This window comes from Poecilia reticulata, chromosome 6 (genome assembly GCF_904066995.2).
Source record: "Poecilia reticulata chromosome 6, P_reticulata-male-v2, whole genome shotgun sequence".
Lineage (NCBI taxonomy): Eukaryota > Metazoa > Chordata > Actinopteri > Cyprinodontiformes > Poeciliidae > Poecilia > Poecilia reticulata.
The window spans coordinates 10,972,925-10,997,182 of NC_088835.1; the positions used below are offsets into that span (position 1 = coordinate 10,972,925).

General features: G+C 41.3%; 1 protein-coding gene across 2 annotated transcripts in view; it reads right to left on the reverse strand.

Annotated features, from left to right (window-relative positions):
- LOC103465852 (PDZ domain-containing RING finger protein 4) overlaps positions 1-24,258 on the reverse strand; it is a 130,791-nt gene that overhangs the window by 16,837 nt on the left and 89,696 nt on the right. For both annotated transcript variants that reach the window (XM_081607870.1, XM_081607871.1), the window contains 2 exons: positions 8,476-8,729; positions 5,387-5,489 (listed from right to left, as the gene is read on the reverse strand). In XM_081607870.1, the coding sequence (XP_081463996.1) occupies positions 5,387-5,489; positions 8,476-8,729 (357 nt within the window). The remainder of the gene's footprint in view (positions 1-5,386; positions 5,490-8,475; positions 8,730-24,258) is intronic.

Here is a 24,258-nt window from a genome sequence, read left to right on the forward strand (position 1 = left end):
TTGTTTCTCAGAAAATTTTACCATTGCATAAAACCAAAAATAAAAATAATTTCACCACAGAAAAATGGCCTCACAAAATAGTGTGTAAATTAAATCTAATTCAGCAGTTGCACAGTACTTTCCATGAATGACTTCATTAATACATTTTAACAGAGGGAACCCAGGAGTTGTGGCCGATGTCCTTGTTTTGCATCCGTTATGGCTCTTGAAATGCTCTCACCCGTCACACTCAACGCCTTGTAAATCTGAAACTAAACTCTTAATAGCCCTTGTCTTCACAATCTTTCTGAAGGTTGCAATTTTCCCTCTTGCTTCTGTACTTTTTTACTACCACATGTTTTTCTTCCACTCAACTTTCCACTGATATGCACTCTTTAAACACCCAGCTTCTTTAGCAGTAGCCTTTTGTGGTTTCCTGTCGTCGTGGACGGTGTCAGAGCATCTTCCCAACGACCGTGAAGGCCATTAAATTTATGTACTCAAAAAACCAAAATACTACTTATAGATAAAAAAAACCAATATCACAATAAAAACTGGTAATATACATATGCAAGTTTCTCTTTTTCACGTTAACTTTTTGACTGTATTTCTAAATAGTTAAGATCCACCTGTATATTTTCACATAAGTGCTCGAATAGATCTCTCAGGTGCTTTTGGAATCAGGTTCCTGCAGCTGCACCCTCCACCGCAGGTACTTGACCCCCAAACTAAATCTGAGCGCAAACATAAACCCTTGGTTTTCTCCAAAAAGCATCGCGCATTTGGGAAAAAAACAAAAGATGTCATCCGGCTGTCGTTTGTCATTTCATAATTTCTGATGTGCCTTTAATCGAACTTTGATAGACATGGTCAGAACTTCAAATGAATGAGACATGGTAAAAGGACAACTACATGTGATGCATTCCGACTGAGTAGATTAAGCCCAAAAAAAAAAAAATTAAATAAAAAAAATAGTCATTAATTTCATCAAAGAGGTTTCAAATTGGTGGGGTTGATAGGGAGATTATTAATGAATGCTCCAGAAGCACTAAGGCGGTGGCGGATGTAATTGGAGGTATGTGCTGGGCACATCGTGCATGCCAACACGACACGTGAAGTTGAGGGAAATCAGAGGGAGATACTGAAATCACTTGCAATCTCTCAGAGAGGTCTCTAAAAATAAACTCACACAAATTGCCTGTAGGTTGTAAGGCGACTAGGAGGTGCGAGCAGGTGCTGCGTGATTTCTGTCTGCAAAACAAGACCGAAGTTACTTATGACTAATTAATGACTGGATGTGGCAGAGGGGACCTGTGGCAAGAGGATTGCGAGAAACAGATTGCGGCTATTCCCACGTAGTCTGTGTGTATTTAACAATGTCATCCCTTCTTCTCCATCAGATGCTTTTGAGCTTTTTTTTTTTTTTTGCTCTAAGAACATTTTGCGTGGAAAAGAAAAACACCCACTCACTCAGATGCTTCTGTAAAAGGTGTCTGCCTCCTGAACCATCAAAAACACCTCCTCCGATCTGTTGCCTCTTTGATTTTTGGTTTTTTTGTTTCTCCCCTCCTGCCTCCGTTTCCTAGCCGTGCTTTCTGCCTCTCAGACGGGAGATTGCGGGCCGAGGGCCGACAGTAGATTAATGGCTGTGATGGTGTGATTAAGAGGAAGATTGCTGGCCACCATCAAAGCACATCTGATGCTGTCATGATAATCGCGCCTTTGATTACTGGTAATTGAAAAGGCAGTTGCCAAATGCGTTGATGGCTACCACTGGCAGAGAGAGAGAGAGAGAGAGAGAGAGAGAGGGATGGCTGTTTCCGAGCTCAGAGTGTTTTGCTTCCTCTGAACTCACCAAAACTAATCAAGGGGACGGTTACTAACATGGTTCAGCGCTGACACGCATCGAGGAGCTTTTCTTGGAAATGTATGATGTTAGGCTGTGAAATTGCAGCAATAAGAGGCGGCCGACGAACTTTGGCGAATCCGAAGGGAGAGCAAAGAGGTTATATACTCCTGTTGGGAGATCCAACAAGAAAATTAAATTAGAGCGACAGTGTCTCTAAAAAGTGTTGAACCCCTTTGGATGTTTTACCCTCATTGTTGCTTTTGCCAAAGATTTGGCTTTTTTGACAAAGAGAAACAAAATTACAAATACATTGAAAACTGAAAAAACAAAACAAAATTATTTCCACAAAATAATGAGGTAAACAAAAAATATTTAACATCTAATAATTTCATAAATGACTGCATAAATATTCACCCCTTTAAAACTGACTGACCTGATTCAACAAAGGTCTAGTCAATTTGCGCTAGTAGATTATTTCACTTATAACAAAGGCATTTTTCCCAAACTACATGTGAAATATCTGCCTGGTGGGACTACTACTTCTTTTAAAATCAACATGAACAAATTATTAGCTTCAAATAAGCTCTTAAATCTTGTTGAAAAATTACTTGCAAGTTAAGTTTGTCTTATTTCAAGCATAGTGTTTTTTGGCTAGAAACTGGCCAATAAAAAAAATACTTTTAGATTTTGTGTTTTCATCTAATATGAAACAGGTAGTTTATAAAGGCACATGACAGAGTCGTGTTCTGGCCAAATTTAGCCGCTCGCTAAAGAAATGAATGAGGCCGGAAATCGAATCCTCAAGAAAAAATAAGTCAGTCCTACCAATGTTCGGCTCTGTCACAAGAAGAATCCGAGCATCTGCAGCCATGTTTAATTTCCCCAAACTGTATAATCCACCCTTGAAGTGTTATAAAACAGCCCTCCAGCTTTTTAGCGCGCAATAATCCCTTCAGTCAACCAGCCGTCTTGGCTCTCATTTCACGTCTCCCTCGTATTTCATCCAACTGGCTCACATTAACGCTGCTTTTTACAGTGCCTTAATGCAGGGATGTTTTCTAAATGGGCTCATTACTGAGTGCAACACCGTTCGCATGATTTGCAGCCACTTGATAGACTTTTAAAAGAAAAGTATCGACTGCGGAAGCTGTAAATGTGCGTAAACAGAAACATCCAGGCGACTCATCCATCTGACATTTGCATACACGGCTCAGTCCAAACACAAGCAGACACATTCTCTCCTCCTGAATGTGTGTATAGCATCCACAGACAGCATTGTATGTTACACTGTTACATAAAATAAGCCCGGGAATATCTCAACGTTATTAACTTCCGATTCCATTAGAGAAGTGAATCAGATTTAGATATTTTCTCTCTTATATGTTGGCAAAGTGCTCTCTCCTGCAGCATTTACACCCAGCAAAGGCAATTTTTCTTGCATCTCTCCTTCAGCAGAAATCCGTTCCATTCAGAAAGAGGCTTTTCAGCTTCGCCTCCATCCCCCTCACAGCATTTTTAGCTGTCATACAGCAAGTGGGGCTGCATTAGGGTGCTATAACCCCCCCACCACCACCCAGATCACGCATGAAACTGTGAAGCCCGCTAAGCGTGCACATTGTAAAAATGATTTTTTCTAATAGCAATGAGGCATAAACAGATGCTTTAATATGTTATATATTTTGGATTTGACATTGGGGCCTCAGCGATCCAAGCGGGTGCACAAATCTGTTTAGGATTTGAAGAGACAGCTCAAGCTCGATGGCTTGAAGCATTCTGAACAAATTCAAATTAAACGCATAGAGGGAGGGACAGCTGAGCAATCATCATACATCAGAGCAGTCGGAGGCATGGCGCTGCGTCTGCTCACACGTCAGTAACTCGGGAATAAAGCGTATTGTGCTGCGGCGGTAAGCTGAGACAGTGTGTTGATTTCTTCCTGTCACATGGAAGATATGGATGGAAAATAAGAGTCAGAGACCATAAGTCATATAAACCTTGGATTTGTTCGATAAACAGCAGCAAATATACCTGCAACATTCACACATAACGACCAAGGACTGATCAAAGTCACAGGCAACTCATAAAGCTATTTGTAAGTGTACTGATGTGTTTAGGTCAGGATACACACATCTTTATTCAGAAAGCACAAGCAACGCAAGACCTGCTGCTAACATAGCTTTACCAAATAGGTAACGATTTCCTGACCTTTTGCAGGAAGGCGACATTTTCATGAGATACAACACAAGCATTTAGTGGCAAGTCCATTCAGATTTATGAATACGAGTTACAACCAGAGAAAAACTGTGTCACATTCTCAAACTTCTGAGCTGTTTTTGTCATTTAGACTGCATGAAAAAAAATACTACTATTGAAGTTTGGTGATAATTCTAGCACAGAAGATAATCACAAAGGTTGCTGCTTGGGCTGGTGGACAATACTGATACACAAGAAAGAAGACACAAAAAAGAAACTGACTTGTAAAATGATTTGTAAAAAACTATAAGAGAATATTGGTGTACGCTGCCATATAATAACGAAGTTACTATCTGATTTGAATCTACCACTTCACTAATGGTAAGGGCCATTTCAGTGGGTTGACAAACACATTATTTCTATAAAAACTAAAACTAAAAACCTTTTGCTCAAGATATAGTTAAAATCTAAGTTAAAAGTTGAGGATTGATTTCAATTGATGCTTTAAGATGTATATTGACTCTTTTAGTCTTTATCAGGGGCTGCACAGTGGCGCAGTTGGTAGAGCTGTTGCCTTGCAGCAAGAAGGTTCTGGGTTCGATTCCTGGCCCCGGTCTTTCTCCATGGAGTTTGCATGTTCTCCCTGTGCATGCGTGGGTTTTCTCCGGGTACTCCGGTTTCCTCCCACAGTCCAAAAACATGACTGTCAGGTTGATTGGCCTCCAAATTGTCCCTAGGTGTGAGTGTGAGTGTGCATGGTTGTGTGTCCTGTGTGTCTCTGTGTTGCCCTGCGACAGACTGGTGACCTGTCCAGGGTGAACCCGCCTCTCGCCTGACACATTAGCTGGAGATAGGCACCAGCACCCCTCCCGACCCCATTAAGGGACAAGGGTGTAAAGAAAATGGATGGATAGTCTTTATCATTTATGCTGCTTTATCATTTATGCTGTAAAGTAAAGCAAGGTTGACCTCAGTCGCCTTTCACCAAACACTTCAGCCAAAACTTACATGGTTTAGATGAACATATGTTCATTGTTACAATGGCCCAGTCAAAGTCCAAACGACCTCTGTCCAATCTGACTGAGATTGGCCGATTTTGGCAAAGACACAACTTGATCTCCAATTGTGCTGAAGTTGCTGAAAGCATTGCGCTAATATGTAGCTCTCTAAACATGTTACCTGTTCCTCTCACTTCAATGTGTGGAGCTACTTTGTGTTTGTCTGTCACTATAGATCCAATAAATTAAAAAAACCCCATTGAAGTTTGTAGTCACTGTAAAGTGTAACAAAGTTACTTTCAAGTAAGTATTTGCAATTGTTTCTTAGTAAAAACTCAGAACCATTTGGCCAGATTTCAGCTCTTACCTCGTACTCAAACTCCTCCGTTCTGTCTCCGTCAGCTGGGACGGGGGAGAGGTAGTCGGTACCTTCATAGTAATCTTGGTCCATTGTATGAAGGGAATGACAGCTGTCAGAGGAGAAGGAGACGGAGAGAAAGAGGTGGCAAGACAGAAAGGCGGCGAGAGACAAAAAAAAAAGACAGAGGTAGGTTAAGATTTTAACACTGGTGGGATAATTTTCCTTTATTTTCTTTCGAGACATTACTCAAGCTCGAAGCCTCAAAGTGACAACACTTCGTCGCTTTTGTCTCAGCCGGAGAAGGCAGAATAAAAGATCCGTGGAAGGCTTTTCCTGAACGTGACAAAAGCGCAGCCTCTTGTTAATAACAACATATCCGCACTCTGTAATTTGCTTCATGCTCTTGACAGACAAACCCCCCCAGACTGTATGGTGCAATTCCATTATCCCTCCTTCAGTCAATGAACAAAACTCCATTGTAGGGGTTCTAGCAGAATGTGTGGCCGCCACACAGCATAATGACTGCAGATAAATAATAACGTAAAAAAAAACAAAAAAAAACTATGAATCTCTGAAAATACGGCGAGTGATGTGCCCTGTTAACACGCCAGCCTGTTTATTAAGTTGAAACCTATAAAAGTCTGAATTCTTCCTGCGGCGGTGGAAGAAAGCGTTAAAAAAAAAAAAGAGAAGTACAATTACAATTTTACAATGTAGCCTCAACACATGATGCCAACTATTTATATGTATCTATAAAATCCATAAAGTCAGCTGTTTATTGGATGATGCACCTGAGCTCAGGAGCAGAGGAAGGGTAATGTCAGCTTTATGGGAAACATTGATTAAGTTTGGACTCGGCCGGCGGCTGTTGCTTTTAGTTGCCTATTTTTTTTTTAATTGGCCATTTGCTTTAATCACCCTGTAAACCTTACCTGGGTTCAAATTGAACCTCTAAGCAGCCCCGATTATGGCCGGATGCCCCTCTGGGGAGTTCAGGCTTTACGATATGTACATAAATCCATAATGTTTTTGAGCAGCTCATGTGTACTGGTTTTATAGCTCGCGCGCAGCACTGATCATATTGCTGAATTTTTATTGATCTTCTCACACAGACGGAGAATCCATCTGGGCTTTTATCTCTAGATATTTAACAAAGTCGCAGATTACAAAAGATGACACACACACACACATGTGCGTTAAAAAGTTTATTGTGCTCGGAATTAATTATCTCCTAAGCCTGACGCAAATTAAACTGTAATTTTCCAGACTTCCTCTGCTATTGTATCGTTGCGTTCCCCAGAGGTGAAACCTAGATATTCCTTTATTCTCGGTGTTCCTTTTTCACAGCGTTCTGCTCCTGTGAAGTGAACCAAAAATAAGCTTTCTTTTTTAAATTACAAGCCCTGAACATTGAACCAGTTCCTTTGTTGTTTATGAGGAAGAATCTGCTGTTGATACTTGAAGATGCCTTCACATCGTTCAGCTGTTAGTTACCGTATTTTCCGCACTATAAGGCGCACCTAAAAACCTTCAATTTCCTCAAAAGCTGACCGTGTGCCTTATAATCCGGTGCGCCTTATATATGGACCAATATTGAGCCACAACAGGTCTAGCAACTACGGTAAGCAGCCGCCGACTGCTCGTCCGTAGAAGAAGAAGTGCGTGGTGCATGCTGGGATAGTTGTCAGAACCCTGGTTTGTTAATAAAGTTTGGGGGTGGGGGGTGAGAGACAGAGACTGCGGCGGCAGCGTGTCGGTTGGTCTGTGTTACCCAGAATGCAGTCGGGCACAATATCGCAACACCAACACGGTGAGTGAAACAGTGACTGGGGCAGACTACTACATAAAGCACTCGGGGACCATTTCTTTACAAATGTAGATGTGTAATAATAGAGTACGGCAACCCAAACTGAAGCGTCTATTCTATGCGCCTTATAATGTGGTGCACCTTATATATGAAAAAAGTTTTAAAATAGGCCATTCATTGAAGGTGCGCCTTATAATCCGGTGTGCCTCATAGTGCGGAAAATACAAAAGGACAAAACTTTGAGTAGATGGACTCAACTTATTTTGAACTTAAAGGCTTCTTGTATGACAACGCAATCTGCTGACCACCTGTCTTTTCTTAGCTAATTAAACACATTTCTTGTTACTTTTTTGTGTTTTGTTGGTGGAGGAAGATGTGACGGATGTTAACAGACTCATTCATCACGTAAATCCATATCCGTTAAAGAGCCACGGACAGCTCGTTATTACATATATCTTAATCTCTTCCTATCTGTAACGCTAGTCACGCAAACGCTGGTGTTCCTCCTTCATGGCTTGCTGATGTCTTTTCCTACTGTTTTCCATTCTTAATTACAGGCAGTCACAGCCAAAGTCAAAACGAGGACACAACAACAATTAGTTTTTTTTCTCCTCAGTCTGGCAGTCAACCAATATTTTTTCCACCAATTAAATAAAAATGAAATGAAACTTAAGTCAAAGTTATAATAAGAAATCGGTGAAGATCTGTAAATGTGAGAAAAAAAATAAAGAGCTTTTCTTCAGTCATTGCATAAAGGTTAAAAAAAAAAAAACAAGCAACAAAAAAACTGATGCAGTGTTGCAAAAGCATCCACTCCTCTAAAACGTGCTCACATTTTGTCACGTCAAACCTGAAAACTTCAGTGTTTTATTGAGATGTTATTTGATCAAAACAGTGAATAACTGAACTGAAGAAGAAGAAGAAAAAGAACTAGATCCATGCTTTGAATTGAAGCTGTTTGTTCACTAATATTCTCTAACAAACCTCTGAGGCCTATGCAAGAAAAAAAAAAAAGAAGGTGGATTTATACTGAGAACCCATCACCCACACTGAGACTTAAATTACGAAATGGGTTATGTTTAAAGAAGTTGCACTGGATTTTACAAAATTACGCTACCAGTCACATTTTCCAAAAACGATAATTTCTTTCCCTTCTGTTGTGGAGGTTTGTCCTAAATTATATCAGCAAACCAATTCTAAACTAATTCAATGGAAATATGTCGTCATAAATATGTGGAAGTCATTTTTTTTTCTCCTGCTAAATAAAAATAAGCAGTACAGTACATACCTGTCAGAGAGCAGGAAGGGACAGACGTCAGGCACAGGAGGGGTTGAAGGCCGGAGCTTTGCCAGCGCCATGATGTGTTCAAAGGTGATGTCGGTCTGAGTGCACACATCCACCACATGGATTTCCTGAGGGGGGCCGTGGGGGCGGCCGCTCGGGGTACGCCTGATGACCTGCACCACGACGGGGTCCCTGGCAGCTCGGAAGGCCTCCACAGTCTCATCGTGGCTGGATTTGGACAACTCCTTCCCATTCACCTGAAGGCCGGGGAGAAAAAGACAAAAAAAAGAAAAAGAAAAAAATAAGTTTTTATTTTGACTCAGATGCCACACACGAGGTTGAAATCAAACTCTTCGTCAAGTGTATTTATTTCGGGGGAAGGGGGGGAGTGGGCTGAACATAGACAACAACATCAGTAGCCATCAGTAGTTAACAAGCTTAAGGTGCTGTATTGGTATTAGCTAGTCATCTGTTAGCTAACAGTAAAGCTTCATCAACAGCTTTACTCAACTCAGTCGGTTAGTTTGGGGGAAAAACTGTGCAAAGTTCTTTGCATTTTGCTGGTTTCCTGCCATGAGTCTAATACAAACTGCTGAAAAAAGTGGCAGAGAACACAGATATGGGAAGTACGGAAGCCCCTATTGTATCAAATTGATATAGGAATAACAGAGTTTGCCACTCGGGTAAAAACAACAAACAGCTTCCAGACCAGGAGGGTTTGGGGGGGGGCACGGCTGACTCTGTGGGCGGGCAATGCCCGCCCATGCCCGCCGGGCCGTTTTCTCCACTAGAACTTTACAGCTGTATAATTAGTCTTGTACAGAATCATCAAAGGACAACCAAAGAGAAACTTCACCTGTTCATTACACTTACAAAACAGAGTCTGATGTGACGTTATCAGAAGATTAAATCGAAGACCCAAACGGCGTCTGTCCACTCATTCCACCTTCGCCCTCGTCTCCACAAAAACGAGCGGGTCTTTTCGGTCAGATTGAAAACCCGTTTGCGCTGCAGCTGGCTCACATAAAGAAAATCATAGCTTCATTTAGCCCAGTAATTTCTCTGAAGGCGAAACCACGAATGTGGAATACCTCGGGGGAGTTCGCCTTAGAAGAATTGCTGAAAGCAGAGATTATAATTTAGATAACCAAAAAAAGTAAGTCATAGGCAGCGTAATTATAGATAGTGCTCGATTTAAATGCGCCTTTGGAGCAGAGCATTTTCATCACAGGGCAAGGTGAAGAATCTTAAAAAAAAGACAACTAAAGAAAACGTTTATATTCGCATTCATCAAGTTAAGACACAGAAGGGCACAGCTGTGGAAAACTCAAAATCAGCAGTGCTGCGAGGCAAGAATCTAAAAACTCCTTAAAATAGATCATCTTAGCAGAAATAAAAACACTCATCGCCTCACTCTCTCTTACTAGAACAAATGACCTAAATTCACAAGCAGTCGACAGACAGAGAAACCAGAGGGGAAGTTTTACAGAGGAGCTTTGTGTATTTTAGAGTTGAGAGATTCCACCATTAATCCTCCGTTTCCAAAAAAAAAACACATCTGAGTGATTTAAACCCGGTGAGAAATGGCTCAGTATGTTTTAAAACATCCCAGCATAAATAATCTCTAGATCCCAGCTCAACAGGAGCCGTTTCCACATCAGGTCATTTTCAACCATGACCAGCTCTGGAGCCAGTTCTTTAACGTCATTGATTAGTTAAACTGTCTTCATGTCTACTAATGCTAACATGTTATTATGTTTTGATAGACAAAATATTTCAAACATGAGATGCAGACTGCCAGATTTCCTCATCTGTATTTTAGACAAAGAGCTTCAGACTAAATGATCTTATTTTGAAAATCCAAACATATGCCAGGAAACGCTATTTTTTGTTTCCAGTTTGTGAGCCTAAATACTCCTGTTTCAGTTTAAATCATTTTCATTAGGAAAAGAAAGTTAAGTTGCATTATATTCACAATCTTTTTAGCTTGTTGTTTGATATAGATTTGTGTGCAATTTGTCTACAATGACTCGTAATACCTTTTGTTATGTTCTGTGTTTCCTGTGTACTTATTTTTGAGGTTTTCTGTGTATCTGGACACTTTCCTCATTAAATTCATCATCACTTTCTTCATAAACTGGACTCCTGTGTCCAGGCACGTGCAGAGGGGGGGGATTGGGGTTGCTTGAGCACCTGCCTTTTTTGCTCCTTGCCCCCAAGTGCCCTTTTGGTCAATTTTTATTTTTTTTATTTTTTTTTTTTTTGTATTATTATTTTCTAAGCCCTCTTCTGACACATAACATGTAGTAAAATTATTATTTATTTTTGTATAACATAATAAGCCCTCCGGTCACCTTGTTACCTTTGACCTTTTGCCCGTGACGCATGACGCAGTTGCCTCTCGCGCAGTGAGATGAGGCGGCTAACTGGAGCTCAACGTTGCGAACGTTCCAGATTACAGAACAGTTTTTGGGTAATTATAAAAAAAAAAAAAACGTTTTTGGTGAATAAAGTGGCGTAGACTTGCTACTTGTCCGATGACGGAAAACGTTGAAGTATCGATTCTGCTTCAGCTCGGAGTCGCGGTTTAAGCAGAGAGGTAATGAACTACAACAGACACTGACAGGCCTCTGCGTCTGCCTTTCTCTGAATTACTACTGAGTGGGAGGAGACAGCCAGGTGAGGAGAAACATGTTTCAGAAATGGAACTTGCTGTATAAAAAACAATTGTAAATATTTAAAAACAATTGTAAATATTTTCATCTGAAAAATGTTATTTTTTGAATGTGATGTAAAACATTCATTCATCCACATTCATCCAGTTTTCCCTTAATCCCCCCGTGGGGTGCCCCCACAGGGGGTAACGTTTCGGACGAAACATTACTCCGAATCGTTCGCCAGTTGAACATCTCGGGAGCGAGCAGGGTTACGCCCCTGGACAGGTCGCCAGCGTGTCACAGGGGGGAACATATATAGACAGACAGGACAAACAACCATGCACACACATTCACAACTGAGAATTTAGAGGGAACCCAATTAACCTGACAGTCATGTTTTTGGACTGTGGGAGGAAGCCGGAGAACCCGGAGAGAACCCACGCATGCACAGGGAGAACATGCCAACTCCATGCAGAGAGACCGGTGCTGGGAATCGAACCCACAACCTTCCGCCTGCAAGGCAACAGCTCTACTAACTGCGCCACTGTGCAGCCCGATATAAACGACCAATTAATTCTTTTAAGTCTTAGAATAATTACGTCATGAGGGAAAACGTGACGCAGCTCGGACCATGTGACGTGTTTGACCCATTCCATTCTGTTCTGTGTGACAACACCGCCCTCTGCTGGTCTTGTTCCTCCTACTCATGGACTTTCACTGGCGACATTCTGTAAAGTCCTCTCCGATGTTCTGATTTGCTTGATGACTTTTTATTGCCCCTTTTCCACCGGCTCTACTTCAACAAATCGGCTCGGCTCTATTTCGGAGTGACCGCGTTTCCACCGGCCCAACTTGGCTCTGTAGCAGGGTGCCGCCCCCTGGTGGCGTGGGGGTGTAGCACCACGTGCTGTGCTTCGTTACATGCGACCCAGAAGTCGCGTTTTTTAAACGTCAGAAACATTTAAAGCCCGTCGGTCATTTGACAGCTTATAATTAACACCCTCTTTACACACTTTACACAAAGAGTTCATCGCAGAGCCAACTAAAATCAATCAATAAAAGAATCCTTTATGAATATCACCTCATGGACACTGAACTAAATGCGTCTTTCTGACCGGGAGCTGGCGGCGTGTTGAAGAGTTGTGGACCGGACGCTTTGGAGCGTCTGGTTAGGAAGCCCATTCAACAACTTTGGTAGAAACAGCGCGTTTAATTTCAGTCTCCATTACATACAGAACAGAGAAAACAAAAGAGAATGCAATGTTGAATCCATTTATAGTCTAAACAGAGGAGCCGGCAGTTTATCTTGAGGAAATAAAAGAAGGTGCACAAGTTAATTAGATCGTAACATGCGCAGTGCGCTGCGGCTGCACAACAAAACGCGGACGCGGCTCTGCCGCTGCAAAGAATTAAACTTAACTCACCCAGTGGCTTTAATTAAGGAACTGAAGTGAGCGGCGCTCAGAAGCGCGGTAGACGCCCGGGCCGCACAGGGTAAAAAAGAAAGAAAGTTAAATGGATCGGTTTGGATCAGGCAGATCCAACTGCCCGATGAACCAGCGCAGATTTCTCTGCAGATACAACCAGGAGGAATTTGTAAATCTGTGCGATCAGACCACAGCAGGTGAAGTGTTGGTAATTTAAGTGGAGTTGTAATTTCATTTAAAAGTTATTGGGGCCATGGTCAGTGGTTTTTGTCACTACAGAGAAAAAGTTAGACGCATTTATCTGCTTTATGTGTGATGGGATCTGGACGCACGATTCAACTGGGTGAATATTAACTAAACCCAGGCAAGTGCAGAGGGGTGAGCAGGGGGTGCTTGAGCACCTGTACTTTTTGCTCCTTGCTCCCAAGTGCCCTTTTGGTCAAATTTTTTAAATTTTTTTGGTACTATTATTATTATTATTCATTGTATATGTCACATTTTTGTAATTTATCACTGTTTATTAAACTCTGAAAGCTGAGAGGCTTTGTTAATATTCTGTCCTAGAATGCGGCTAGATGTGTCCTTTTTTGTTGTTGAGCACCTGCCCCCTTAGTGGTCTCTGCACGGCCCTGCCTGCGTTCATTCTCACCTTCACAAACCGCCACCTCATGACACCTTTATTTTTTTATCCTGAGTGAAAATACTTAAATCACTGACAAAATGTGCCTTTCTGAAATATTATGCCAATAGTCTTTCATTTATTAAACTGTAAACGAGATCTACAAATTCAATAGTTATCAAATATTTTTTTTTTCACACTTACAATAATATAAGGGTATGTTATTTACATTCACCTTAAAAAAAAAAAAAAAAAAAAAAAAAGCTCACCTTACTATAAAACCCGAATGACGAGTTAAAGAAAAAATACAGATCAAAAATGGGTTTTAGAAATACAAAGACTAAGTATCTAAACAAAGAATGTGGTTTCAAAAAAAATGGATTTCCTTGAAAAGAGATATGATAAGCATAAGAGGTCCCAGATCCTTTGACAATATTTGACTTCAGCAGTACAAAGTGAGTCTGACCAGCGAGGAATAAAAGAAAATAAAGACTAAAGTTGTCGTTAAATATGATAACATACAAGACAAGTTATAGTAGCTGCAGCATTTTATCACATCTATTATGTTTTTCCAAACTTCATAAAGCTGGATCTCCGGTGACCCGCTGCTCTTCAAGCCTGACTGTCACTGTATTGCGCTACAGCTGGCCACTGTGGTCCTTGAACAAATCTCTGGTAGACATGAGTGAACCAGTTGGAAGGCAGCTCCAACCAGAAGTGGAAACAGGTGCAGGACTGATTTATGAGCCGTTACATCACACTGACAAAAGCCTGCAATGTACATTTTTCATTCCTGGACGGCGGAGCTGCGACTCGCATGTAGGACTGGAGACGCAACAGTGACCGACTCGGCATGCAGCCCAAAAACGGACAGGAGAGGCAGGAGGCAGGGCAGGGAGGCTAGTCGGAGACACTAGAGGTGTCTACAGGACTCAAACTGCTAGGAAATCCAAAGGTTTTGGGTTCAAATCCAGCTTCCTCCTGTCACATGTGAAAGCCTGTTACCTCTCTTTGTTTTCATAAGTACTTTATGAAAACAAAGAGCTTTATGGAGTCAGTCAATTTACTATGTAGAAAACTAATTTAAAAAATCCTTATAGAAATTGGCTAATTGTCAGGAGCTATATTGTTCGAGTTGGTTATTCTCATTCCTGCTACACTGTGCGTGTTTTCTCTTTCCGTACTCTCCCTCCTGCGTCCCCCAGAGACTCGGGGATGCTCCGCTCAGAACATTTTATTTTCTGAGCTGTAGCCGCGCTCGCGTAAACCTCCTTTAGATCTAGTTGTGCTCTGACCTGCCGCCCGTGCCTCCCGAGGTGACCTTTGCTTGCGGTGAAGTTGCATTAATCACCTGTGTGGGAGATAAACTGGGTCAACAGCACTCCAGTGGAACTGCGGGGCAATTTAGAGAAGAAAAAAAAAAGTGCAGTTGCATGCCCTCTCTCCTCCTCCCTCATTTGCTTTCATTCTGCCTCATTTTCTGGCAACTCAGCAGGTATTAAAAACTGCTGCATCTATTTTAGATTTAAGTAGTGCATTAAAGAAACACGGAGCACTATAATAATCAGCTTTGACTGTCCCTCTTTTTCTCTCTTCTTTCTCTGCGTTTCTCCTGCTCCGCAGCCTAATCCTACGACGCCCGGCTTGCTGGAAACAAAGGAGTCAGAGCAGACAAATGAGCCAGCCTATGGCTTATGACAGACCCCAAGAAAAATGATCACATTTCCCAGCTCTCCCTCTGGTCCTGACTGTCCGGTCCAGCCTCCTCCTCCTGCTTCTCCGAGCCTCACCGCTCAGGAATCGTAACTGACAGCCGCAAGAAAACCAGCAAACATGTAAAGGAGAACAGCGGGGAGAAGGAGTGACGGTTTGCTTTTGTTTTAATTCACTGGTTTTCAATGATTCCAGATGGAATAACTAATCCCAAATAGTAACAGGAATATTAATTGGTTTTATTTACTGCATTAATGTCTTTGCCATCCTTGTTTTGCCCCATAAATTGGAATAAACCTTGGCAAGATGTTAGGATATATAGACACGATGGCTTCAAATTTGAAGTCAGGTTCATAGCAATCATTCTTCCAAGTTTCTGTCTTTCCCACCGTTACCAACATCTCATCGGTTAAAGGGACAGTTCAGGCTAAAACATTATAAGCTCTTTTGGGTCTGACCCTATTGGCATTTTTGTTTAGCGTAGTTTCAGATAAACTGGTCCTGGAAGCTGATGCTACGGGGCAATCGGGGAGGGATCAAGCAAACACTGAAGTCCCTGAAACGCCACAGCCATTATTACATCGTAACAAATATACAAGAGGGGAAATTACAAAACAAAATCTTAAAAACAAAAAGTTAGTAAGTACAAAGTAATTTAAGAAGTCCTGAGAATTTAGACGCTGAGAACGAAAGTGGAAAACACAGGCACTGTTCGACGAAATGTTTTTTGTCCCGATTTTAAAGACGGAACAAAACGTCTCCAGTGAGACGAGCTCTGCAAAGTATTGCAGAATTAAGTCTGAATTAAGTCTGCAAAGTATTCCAAGAAATGATGGGCAGCAAAACTGAATGGTCATAAATCAGGGCCACGATGTGGAAACCGCTCAGCCGTAGAGTGAACAAATTCCAGTGATAAGGAAAGTACAGCCTGTAAAAAGCATTAATGCACACCGATAGACTGATTTGGTGGAGGGATTCATAGAACATCACCATAATAAAGTTACGGTAAAAAAAAAAAAAGTAGTTGATACAGAGAGTTTACAGATCCTGCAACAGCAGGAGGATTTGATTCAGAGGAAGATTCGCCCTTCATCTATGGACCAAATTAGCAAGGTATGCTAGAAGAAACATCTTCATCCAGCACAAGACCCAGATACAACCAGACAGACTTGATCAGTTTTTCATGGGTCGATGTAATTAACATAGTAATTCACGCATTTAAGAAACATTAGTCATTAGTTGGTTTTGTCTGTATTAGAGCGAAAAAGGGAATCAATAAAGTACGTTATCCTCTGTTTAGAACAGACCCTCGCTTGTCATATCCCAATTATCCCTCTAAAAAAGCAAAAAAAAAAAAAAAAAGCGTTGCAAATACCGAAATACATGCTGTATTTACGGAAACAATTTGGCGAACAGAATCATTTGCAACAAATTATTTAGCAGCTGCAGCCGTCAGCAGGTCCAAAGCAGCTGCTTCATGTCCCTAACCGCTCCATATGCACAGAGTCAACATGAATTATCTTATCGGTTCGCAACCCAACAATGACAGACACTCAGGAGAGATCATTTGTTCAACAATCGGGATGGGAGTCGATCAGGTAAATGTGAAGTTGGGAGGGAAATGGGACGCCGGGACGGGGATGCTGGATCAAGACACATCTGCTGGCTGCTTGTATGGGGATATGCAGCAGCTGTTGCCAGGAGAGAAATGTGTTTTCATTGAAAGCCCCCCGGGACGAACACCAGCTTCCCAACAACAAACACAGTAAACCAGCTTAGTGGAGTGTAACAGAAGAATCAAGCCACTTTTCCTCAGTCAGTTATTTTCCTCAGCTGCCAAAAAACATTTAGAACCGGGTTGCTGGGACAGATGAGAGAAATGAGTCTTGGCTCTTGTAAATGCTTAGCAAAAGTTAGAGATGAGCTTTTTGTTTTTTCCCTGAACAAAAAACCCCTAGTTTGGCAAAAGTTCCTTTCTTTTCCAATCAATGCGCTCATACTTCCAGGCTGCTGTTGCCTGCAGCGCATCGCAGTCCCGGCGATGCTCCTCGCCTCCGTTTCATCTCATCATTTATCCTGCAGGTAAGAAGACAGGCACAGTGGAACAAACACGAAGCGGCTTTGTGCTGTTCTTCAGGTGCCTCCTTTATCACTGCTGCTGTCTCATCAACCACTGCCGTCCTATCAATATCGCCAGCGACCGCCCGGGGGTGCGGGGGGAGAGAATGTAGTGATGGCGGCTGGAAAGTACAGTCCGTTTATCTGTTAACATGACAACTTCAGCCACATCCGACGAGGCCAGGGCCGTCTCTACGTGGCGGAGGGGACAGACACCGCCGGCAGCGTCCGCAGGATCGCAGATAGAAGTGATTCATTTACTTCTGTGAGGAGAGCAAGCCAGCCTCAGGCGGTAGACGGTAATAGTCCATTAGCTCTGTGCCTCCAAAATAACTGCACGCTGCACCTTCTGGTTTACATGTAGCAACTTTGAGTCTTAATGAATTTGCTTTTGTCTTTCGAATTTAAAGTTTATGACTCAAGGCTAACCTCTGTGCCGTGTAAAGGTGGTGAACCTCTGTTGCGGTACAGCCCTACTGGATCTGCCGAGCGCCGTCACCTGCTGGTTTGAGTGGCAGCCCGCAGAGATGCAAGTGTGTACAAGCAGATGGAGAAAGTTAAATATGTAGGTCATCCAGCCCCGGGAGTGCTGCGCTTACAGCTGCCAGTTGGCGATTCCGATCCAGAGGCTCATCTTTTGGGAAAAGGCAACATGACCCCTCACTTTTGGGGTCCACTCAGCTGTGCAGAGCCCCTCAGATGGACCTCAAATGAGAGTTTTAAGGGATGATGTCAGAGTGTTAGGGTTGCATTTTCTCTTCCCCCTTCACTTCCAGCCCACCAGGGTTTCTTTCTTTCCCTTGCTTGGTTAGCTCTTTTCTGCTGAACTTTCTTTATGATTGGGTGGGTTTGAATTTGATTTACTTTTAGATATACGCACAAGTCCACACGCACACACACGCACAAAAAAGACCACAAATGATGAAAATTATGTCTACAACGGAAGACTTTTAGCTTGATGAGCGCCGACTTGATCAGCTGGTCCGGAACTTAAAAATCTGATCTTTTTCTGATCTGTGAACACACCATATGTTGTTGTCTGTTGTATTCCCCCCCAGCCCCCCCTTCTATCCTTTCCATTACCTCTTTGTTCTCATCGCTGTTGGTCGTTACTCGAAATCTTTCTCTCAACAAAATCTTTTGATGTGCATATGCTGTTTAAGGATTTTGATCTCTCTCATCTCTTGTCTTGAATAACCTTCCATCCACGTTGGCAAAGTACCTATAAATAGTCAACAAATAAATAAAATAACCAGAGTAGAGTTTCAAGATCCACTCTTAAAATGGAACCACGTGCTATTAAATCCAATAACTATAATCTATACTAAATCCTAGTGAAAAAAACGAACAAAAAAAACGGTGTGAAAGTAGAAATTGCTGCCAAGGCGTGTGCTTGAGGATGCGGAGGAATACCGGTGGTGAAGCTGAGAGGTAATGCACACAAACATAATACCTTTGTTGAAAAGAGGAGCGCTTTAGGAGAGGCCAAAGTGGATTTTGTGGAGGGGAACGTCCATGCACACCAAAATGCAGACAGTAGTGAGGAAGACTTTTACTTCTGGCTCATCTAAGACTCTGCAGAGAGGGAGCTCTGATAAAATCAGTCAAGTTTATTTGTACAGCACATTTCAGCAGCAAGGCAGTTCAAGGTGCTTTACATAACAAAAACAACAAAATAAAAAACTAAATTATAAAGAAAACACCATGCATAAATTGAAAGGAAGATCTCCAAATTGTATTTTTTTTTTATTGGTTCTCAAATCGAAAGTAGAATTTCTTTTAAAAGTTAAACTCCATCAAACATAAAATATCAGACTGTTCCATAAGTTCCCAAAAGAGCTCTTCCCTTTCAGACTTCAGGTTTCACCAGTGTAGTTCCTAGAGCTCATAAAAGTAGAATGGTAGGCTGCTATCAGATTTGTGTGCTTTAAGGCCAGTCTTAGCGTCTTATGTTGAAAAACTTGTAATTAGAGACAATAAAGTAAAAACTGAGCTACCTCGATACCAACGCGGCTCGTCCTGCGAGACATACAGTCTGTTATTTTCTCTCCCGGCACTCTATTTATGCAGCATTTGCTCTGATCGTCACCGTTTACTCTCGTCCGTTTGTTTTCAATTTGCAGAACGCCTGCATGTGCTGGAGTTTTCATGTTTCTGTGTGTCTGTCCAGCTGGTCCCAGCAGATGGTCTGCGTCCGCTGGAGGTCTCTTCCAGTCGAAGGAGATCGCTTCCTCTCCGTTGTTGCCTCGTGCAAACCCAGAACACACGACCGTCTTAATTTGACTGTCGTTTGTGACACTTTGGTATTATAATCTGACTACATGGTCAGGAAATGAAAGGGGTTGTTGTTGTAGGACACTTTGAATCGAACTGAAACAAGATGGCAGTTTTGGTGAAGCGATATTACAAATGTAATTGTTGATGAAAAACGTTTATTGTTATGTTTCATGATAATGAATAATACGATGAAAATGAGCATTTTTCTTTGTCTTTGAGCTGGATTTCTTCTTTTATTTTATTTAGCACAAAAATGCCCCTCCATACATCTTTACTCTTTATGTACATCCTTTTTAATCCTAATTAGAAAAAGAGGCCACGGTCATTTGACAAATTCAGGGACATTCAGTTAATTTTGTACAATAACAGACACCATGTTCAAATAAGCAAACAGAATATAGGTATGCAGCATAAAACATTTCTGCCACAAAGTTTAATTTATTTTATGGGGATTATCTGTGATAGAACAATAATTTGAATGAAGCGGAAGTTAAGCATTTTATTCGTCCCCCAGGAAGATTTAGGATTGGAGTAATCTTCATTTTACCAACATGTTTCTATAAATTATATCAACATTAAGTCTGGACTCTGGATGTAAAGGACTGATGTGGAGGGACGTAATGAATGGAAAGGAGGATAAATCCTTAAAACACTGAAAGAAACAAAAGTTGGTCAAACGTTGGCCATGAAGGGTTTGACTGCTCTAACGGCAACAAACATGATTATTGATCAACTGATTATTGCAAAACATAAACATAACTTGAATCATGGTAGTTTTTCTTCAACTAAAAACAGCAAAACAATTTTTTCTCAAAATCATTTTTTTCTTTGTTGTTTTTACTAATTAACCTTCAATTTAATCTTATTTCCTATTAGAATGAAAATCGTTGTAAGTCTAAATCTGCCAGGAGTATTAATAATTATGAGCTCAGCTGTATTTTAGCGCAAAAGGAACGACAAGACTTGTGTTTCGTTTCAGGGCTGGTGATCAGTGGCTAATCAAGCGTCAGCGATGCTTAAATTACCGTAACTGTCAAATGCAGAAAACACATCTTACTATGGTGCAGACTTCAACTACAGCAACAAAAACTGTCAGTTTTAGATTTGGTTTTCTCAGCCGAATCTTTGCAACAATAGAGAACTGATGATCTGCCCACAGCAGTTCTGTTTACCGACACTGAACTGGACTCTGAATGAAGAATGGCGTCGGCCCGATGCAGTTTTACTCTCCACGTGTGAAAATGAATTTGCATTTTCATCTACGGAAGCTACGTGCAGGCAAGAATAAAGTTATTTGCACGAGAAATGGAATTAAACACTCCCCAGGGAGTCTCCAAATGTGAGAGAGATGGGATTCGATGCGAACGCGACTTGTACCTCACACTCAGTGAAAGAATGGATTGAGTTACTCTTTACACCCAAATGTCTCATTTCAATAATACGTGTCAGAATAAAATACGGGCTGAGGTCTGCTACAGTACGGCCCTTATGACTGCATAAATCACTCCTCGACAGTCACTGTTACTGTCCCAGTGACTCCGGCGACGCTCCAGTGACATGAAACAGAAAGAGAGCGCAGCGATGCCACGGGGGAAATCTGAAAATCACCTCAACATCTCTACATAAACCAATGCACAGGCCTCCTTTAACCCCTCCAACCACATAAAACACACCCCACCAGGCCCCCTGGGTTATCCTTCACATTAAAAGGGCCAACGTGCCGCTGCCGAGGTTTAATGCCCGCAGAACATTTGATGAATTCTGCCAATTTTCCTCTCTGAGCACCAATCTTGTGTGGAGCACTCCCTTTATTGCAAAACTCGCTCAAAGTGTATCACCCCTCTCAATATGCTCTGAAATTCATCGGGCGCCTTTTTATGTGTGTTTATTATCCAATCTCTCGCTGTGATCGTTCGGTACAAGGACGACTATTTTAGGAGGACAAAGGCAGAGGAGATCCCACACGCCAGCTCTCCTCTCTGCGTTTCGTCGAGCAGCCGAGGCGGTGGAGAGAGAATCATTTAACGATTCACTGCTGCCTCATATTTGCGGATGCGATTAGCATTTTTTATTTTTTTTATTATTGTATTTAATTGCCATAATCTAACTGTAGATCTACTTGCTCTACTACCTGTTACCCTGGTGCTAAAAATGTTCTCATCTGTAAAAACAAAGTTATGAACAATCCGTCTGCTCGCAACAAACAGGAACACAGAGAATTTTGTTTTGCACAAGGGTCAAAGGTCGACTGTGTACGCCTCTCGTTTTTATTGTTCCAGCTCCTCGTCTCATCAGGAAGCGGGGCCACCAATGAGAGGAGAAATGAGCTACTAATGTCCTCATAATAACCCGAGGAGGAAGCCACCACCTCAGCTAATTGCTGAGTTTTCAGAAGGTGATGGTCAGACTATAAACAAACTCACACGTGTTAATGGATATGACCTGATGAAGAGCATGGTCATTAAATCATCCTATGTCGACTGTATGAAAATGTCACGGCTGCCAAGACGGTCGGCAGATATTTCCTCTTAATATCCAGTTGATTAACTACAGACCTGTGATCTAAAGTGGAAAGTATTCACACCATTTTGTGTTTTATCACAAAAGAATCCAGAACTTCTGTCTATATCATTGTTTAAAAAAAGGGCACATAATCCGCATTTTCACAAAAATAATCTGAAAAGTGTGTTACGCAAAATCAGCCTTGTTTGTTGTTAAAATTAGAGCTTCATGTCTTCGTTTATCTAGTATTGCTTATCTAGAAACTAAAGATTTGTGCAAGTAATTATTTAAGGAATAACTCCAGTTCAGTCAGAATGGACGTCTGTAAACATCTGTAGCATTGGTTTGTATCACATTTTCTCAGTAGGATTTAGGCATGGACTTTGACTAGGCCATCCTAGCACATAGATGTGCTTTGATCTAGGCCATTCGAGTGTAATTCTGACTGTTTGGTCGGGGTCGTCATCTGGCTGAAAGGTGAAATACAGTCTCTATTAGTTTGCAGCCTCTAGATTTTTTTTTTTTTCCAGGATCACCCTGTATTTTTCTCCCTCTACCTTCCTATCAGCTTTGACCAAATCCCTTCTTTATCCTTCACTGCTCTCTGCTAGGTATCACTGTCCACAGTTGCAGGTTGTTTTTTTTTGTCGTCATTGTTTGCTAAAGGTACATAGTTACCTCATCAATACGCAACTGATATGACTGATAGATTTACAATAATAATTCACTTTTTATATGATTTAATTGGCATCTTTACTATGAAACCGTATTTTAACAAGTTCATATTTGTCACTTTCCTCTTTTTTACTGGAAGCCATTGATGCTCAACTAAATTATCCTCAAAGTATTAAACTGCCACCACCAAGTTCCACTGCTGTTATCTGACTAAAGCACCTTATAAATACTTTTTCCCCACATATGGTTTGTGATAAACATTATTTCTTATGGCTTTTTTTTTGCTCTTCTTCCAAAACTTCCCAATTTATGGATTGTCCAATGAATTGTGGCCATTATCTGCTACATTGCAGTTGTCCCATTTCCATGATGGACTGAACATGATGCTGTGAGCCGGTAAAAGCTCAGGGTGTGATTTTATAACCCACTTTCACTTCTCTTCCGAAAACGATGCCACTACAAACTGCATTAGAGATTAAGTTACTCCAAGGTGTATTTCAAATCTACGAATTTAGTGACTCCTGAAGATGACGCACTGGATTTATTAAGAGGAAAAGAGGCTGAAAACAAAAAGATTTTCCCTCCACTTCACATTTATTCACTACAACAGAATGTACTGTGATTGTAACGAGACAACATATAGAGACTCAAGGGGTGTGAACACTTTTGCGAACCACTGGAAACAAGTAAATTGACTTAAATGGAGTCATTTTTCGCTTAGGGTTGGAAGAAGAGATTTTTTATGTTATTTTGAGCTCCCATCCAAAGATTGAATCTTTTGATAGAACGTTGCATCTGCAGCAGTTCCCCCCTTCCCCCCCCATCTCCGGCTTTAGCTCCTGTTATGCTTATGATCACTTCTGCGTGAAATTACATCAGCAGAGTATTCCTATTTGATCGTAGATAACGCCTGGATGTGAGATGATTGCGTTAAAACTCCTATTTTATCTGTTTTATGAGGTTCTGCAGCAAAGTTCTGAAAGAGGGAGGCAAGTTAATTAGCCAGTTCAAGGTTAATGATAGATGCAGGATTTATTTTTCAAAAAAAAAAAAAAAAAAAAGACTTACACACGGACAGCTAATCTGAGTGCTTAACTTGAAAGATCTCGCCATCTTAGAGGTAGTTAATGTGTAAAGCGCGGGGAATCAAATTAGGAGGAAAATTTGCATTCGGTGGGGTAAGTAACTTATAAACGAGCCGCTTTTTTTTTAGTGATAACTGGTAATTGGTTTCTGGTGGGAGGGGGTGTTTGGATGATGCAGAGCAGAGCAGCAAAATGGCAAAGCTGGCATGAAAAGACATTGGAGTAACATTGCCATCCATTTGCTAACTGAACCAAATCACTTGGGTGCTTTGATAGAACACCTCTTATGTGCTGGAAATAAGAAACAAAAGGAAAGCCGTTCAACACTTTCAGCACACACAGAGATATAAAATAATAGAATTTATTGCAAATTGGTAAAACAATCCTTTCATAGACAGATTCAGTTTAATAATATATGATTGCAGATTGTATATTTCTTTCATTTTATGACAAGTCAGCTGAATAGACACGTTATTGTTGATTATGGACAAGGTTTTAGCAAATTACATTTCCTTTTGTTAAACTAGAGGAATGTGTTCATATGCAAAGACAAATGTTTTATGCCTCACTGTCTGTAAATTCACAGGAACGTGCAGGGCAGCTGACACCGTCAGCAGGTAGCAGCAGAGATGGCATGAAGCACCAGGCCTGATCATCGTCTCTGTGCCTTACAGAGACACGTTGGAAAGTGGCAATTTGTTTCCTTCACGTCT